The sequence below is a fragment of the Geospiza fortis genome, unplaced genomic scaffold (genome assembly GCF_000277835.1).
Source record: "Geospiza fortis unplaced genomic scaffold, GeoFor_1.0 scaffold439, whole genome shotgun sequence".
In the NCBI taxonomy this organism is placed as follows: Eukaryota; Metazoa; Chordata; class Aves; order Passeriformes; family Thraupidae; genus Geospiza; species Geospiza fortis.
Genome location: NW_005054618.1, coordinates 303,067 through 306,353, shown reverse-complemented (window position 1 = coordinate 306,353; position 3,287 = coordinate 303,067). Strand labels below are relative to the sequence as shown.

The 3,287-nt window shown below is 62.2% G+C and overlaps 1 protein-coding gene across 1 annotated transcript; it reads right to left on the bottom strand.

Annotated features, from left to right (window-relative positions):
• Positions 1-72: 72 nt before the first annotated feature.
• PRUNE1 (prune exopolyphosphatase 1) lies at positions 73-3,286 on the bottom strand (the record flags this gene model as incomplete). The annotated part of the gene is given in 6 exon segments (XM_031064708.1): positions 73-735; positions 738-894; positions 984-1,078; positions 1,173-1,331; positions 2,032-2,216; positions 3,099-3,286. Coding segments are annotated over 6 exon segments (1,089 nt in total), but the record flags the coding sequence as incomplete, so codon positions are not given.
• Between the last annotated feature and the right edge of the window lies 1 nt (position 3,287).

The window sequence follows — 3,287 nt, the reverse complement described above, 5'->3', positions numbered from 1 at the left end:
GAAAGAGGGGGTGCCACCCCCAGCTCGAGTGGGGCAGCACCCCGTCCCAGAATAAAAGCCAAGAGCCAAAACTGGAAGAAAAGGGAAATTTAATCCTTGGAGAAAACAGCGACGGTTCTGGACGGCTGCGTGTCCGGACCCACCCTCTGGGGCCTCCCTCTGCCCCCCAAAGGAGGAAGATCATCAAGAACTCATTAACTCCCCCACCCCAACGCCTTCATCAAGGGGGTGCAACTCCTGCCCATGGCATCCCCAAAACCCCGCCTTGGGGACCACTGGGGCACAGGGAGCCATTGGAGGGGGGGACAAACCACGAGCTGACCTCTAACAAAGGCAGCTGCCACCCCCCCACAGCCAGGCACCCCACGGGGGCCTGCTCAGGGACCCCAACTTCCTCATCCAGACCTCAAATTCCGCGGGGGTGCCTCTGTTATTTCGGGGAGCCCGGGGGCTGCCCGGCGGCGATGCGGCTGACCCGCTCCAGGACATCCTGGGGACACAGCGGGGGCACGGCCTGCGCCAGGGGACACTCCTCCACCAGGCTGTTCATGGGGGTGGGCGGCGGCACCACCTCTTCCTCGGGGCCCCCTGCAGCCCCCAGACCCCCCAGAGCTGCCCTGAGGATGGGCAGCACCTTCTTGAGCGTGGGGCTGGGACCTGCCCAGCACCCCCAAAACTGCCAGGTTCTGGGGCAAAGCGGGGCTGGATGCGCCCAAACCCAGCTCCCGGACTCACCGTGCTGCGGAGGGGCTCCTGCGCGCTGTACACCGCGAGTTTTCGGGTGGGTTCGTGGCGTTCGTTAAAGGACACGGCCATGGCCACCAGCCCCGCGTAGGCACGGGCCTGGCAGAAAGCCTCCAGGTCCTGCAGCAAGCCAGGCCGGAGCAGGAAGGTCTGGGTAGAGGGGAGGGGTCTCGGTGTCACCGTGATGTCCCCGGTGTGCCACTCCCTGCCTCAGTTTCCCCCTCAGCCCCGAGTCTCACTTCCAGGTCCTCGAAGACGCCGCTGATGGCGACGACAGCCTCGTCGTTGGAGATGACTTTGAGGTCCTTCCGCAGCATCTGCTCTGTTGTCAGCCCTGGGAGGTGGCCAGGGGATGAAGCCCAGGGCACCTTCCTGTCCCCAACGAGAGGGGGGGACACACCTGGGTGCCGCTGGCCTGGCACACCCACCTGTGACATCAAACTTGGCCGCCTGCAGGGCTCCGAACACGGCGTCACGGGCCGGCAGCTCTGGGAACCTCTCCTCGAGCAGGGACACGCAGGCCACGTCCCTGGGGGTCACCTTGCCTGCAGCTGGGCTCAGGTTGATGCAGTCCAGCAGGATGGTGGCTGTGGGGACGAGCAGGGCCGTGGTGTCACCGTCCCTGGGGACAGAGCTCAGCCAGGACCCCACAGAATCCCAGAATGATGAGGTTGGGAGAGACCTCTAAGATCATCGAGTCCAACCTGTGCCCTAACACCTCAGCTCTAGCACCCAGTGCCACGTCCAGTGTTTATTTAAACACATCCAGAGATGGTGATTCTACACCTCCCTGGGAAGAGCATTCCAGTGCTTTAATATTCTTTCGGTGAAAATTTTTTCCCTGATATCCAACCTGTCCCTTCCCTGACTCGAGACTGCGTCCTCTTGTTCTGTCAGTGCTGCCTGGTGGAAGACACCGACCCCAACCTCCCTTCAAGAAGCTGTAGAGAGCAATAAGGTCACCCCTGAGCCTCCTCTTCTCCAGGCTGAACACCCCCAGCTCCTTCAAACGTTCCTCACAGGGTTTGTGTTCCAAGCCCCTCGCCAGCCTTGTGTTTGAGCATCTCCTTCCCAAACTGAGGAGCCACAGCGCACTCAAGATTTGGCCTCACCAGTGCCAAGTCCAGGGGCAGAATGACCTCCCTGTTCCTGCTGGCCACACCATTCCTGATCCAGGCCAGGAGCCATTGTCCTCCTTGGCCACCAAAGCACATGGCCGGCTCATATCCAACCAGCTGGCCACCAGGTCCCTTTGTGCCCCACTGTCCCCAGCTGTCCCCTGCTCACCGTGCAGCAGCGCGGCCGTGGTTCTGTCCAGCACTCCCGGGGGGCCCTGCAGGATCCTCTCGGTCACCAGGGTGGCACAGGAGCCCACGGGCTCCACTGTCACCTGGCACGGGGGACCTCGGGCCCGCTCCAGCGGCCGGTGATCCAGGACCTCCACCACGGCCTCCTCCAGGGCAGCGTCGGCACTGGTGGGCAACGGGAAGGGTCACCCCTGGCAGAGCCTGCCAAACCCCCTTGTTCCTTTTTTCCCCTAAAAACTCCCTGGAAATGGATCGATTTCACCCATCCTGGGCGGGAAAATCAAGCAAGGCTCTGCACGGGTTGTCCCCAAGGTGCCACCTCCCAGCTCACCCAGGCAGGATGTGGTGATCAACCAGAGTCAGGGAGAGCAGCCCAGCGTGGTGCCAGGTCCATCTCATCCCAAAAAATGAGTGAGGTGGCTGGGATGCCCCAGTCCCACAGTAAAATCAAGCGAGGGTGGCCCTGGCTGTCCCCAAGGTGCCACCCCTTGTCTCAGCCAGGCAGGACACGGTGATCAACCAGTGTCAAGGAAAATAGCCCAGCGTGGTGCCAGGTCCATCTCATCCCCCAGGCTGATCTCACCCCAAAAAACAAGCGAGGTGTCCAGGATGCCCCAATCCCACAGCAAAATCAAGAAACCAAGCGAGGCTCTGCCTGGGTGGCCCTGGCTGTCCCCAAGGTGCCACCCCTTGTCTCAGCCAGGCAGGACACGGTGATCAACCAGTGTCAAGGAAAATAGCCCAGCGTGGTGCCAGGTCCATCTCATCCCCCCAGGTCGATCTCATCCCAAAAAATGAGCGAGGCAGCCGGGATGCCCCAATCCCGCAGCAAAATCCACCGAGGCTCTGCTGTCCCCAAGGTGCCACCCCTTGTCTCACCAGGGCAGGACGTGGTGATCCACCAGAGTGAGGGACAGCAGCCCAGCGTGGTGCAGCCCCCCCAGGTCAATATAATCCCAAAAAATGAGTGAGGCAGGCGAGATACCCCAATCCCACAGCAAAATCAACCAAAGCTCTGCTGTCCCCAAGGTGCCACCCCCAGCTCACCAGGGCAGGACGTGGTGATCCACCAGAGTGAGGGAGAGCAGCCCAGCGTGGTGCAGCCCCCCCAGGTCGATCTCATCCCGAAAGACCAGCGAGGTGGCCGGGATGCCGCGCTCCCGCAGCAGGAACGTCATCTCCGTCCGCAGCGCCAAGTCGGCGCGGGGGATGTTCAGCACGGGCACGAAGGCGGCT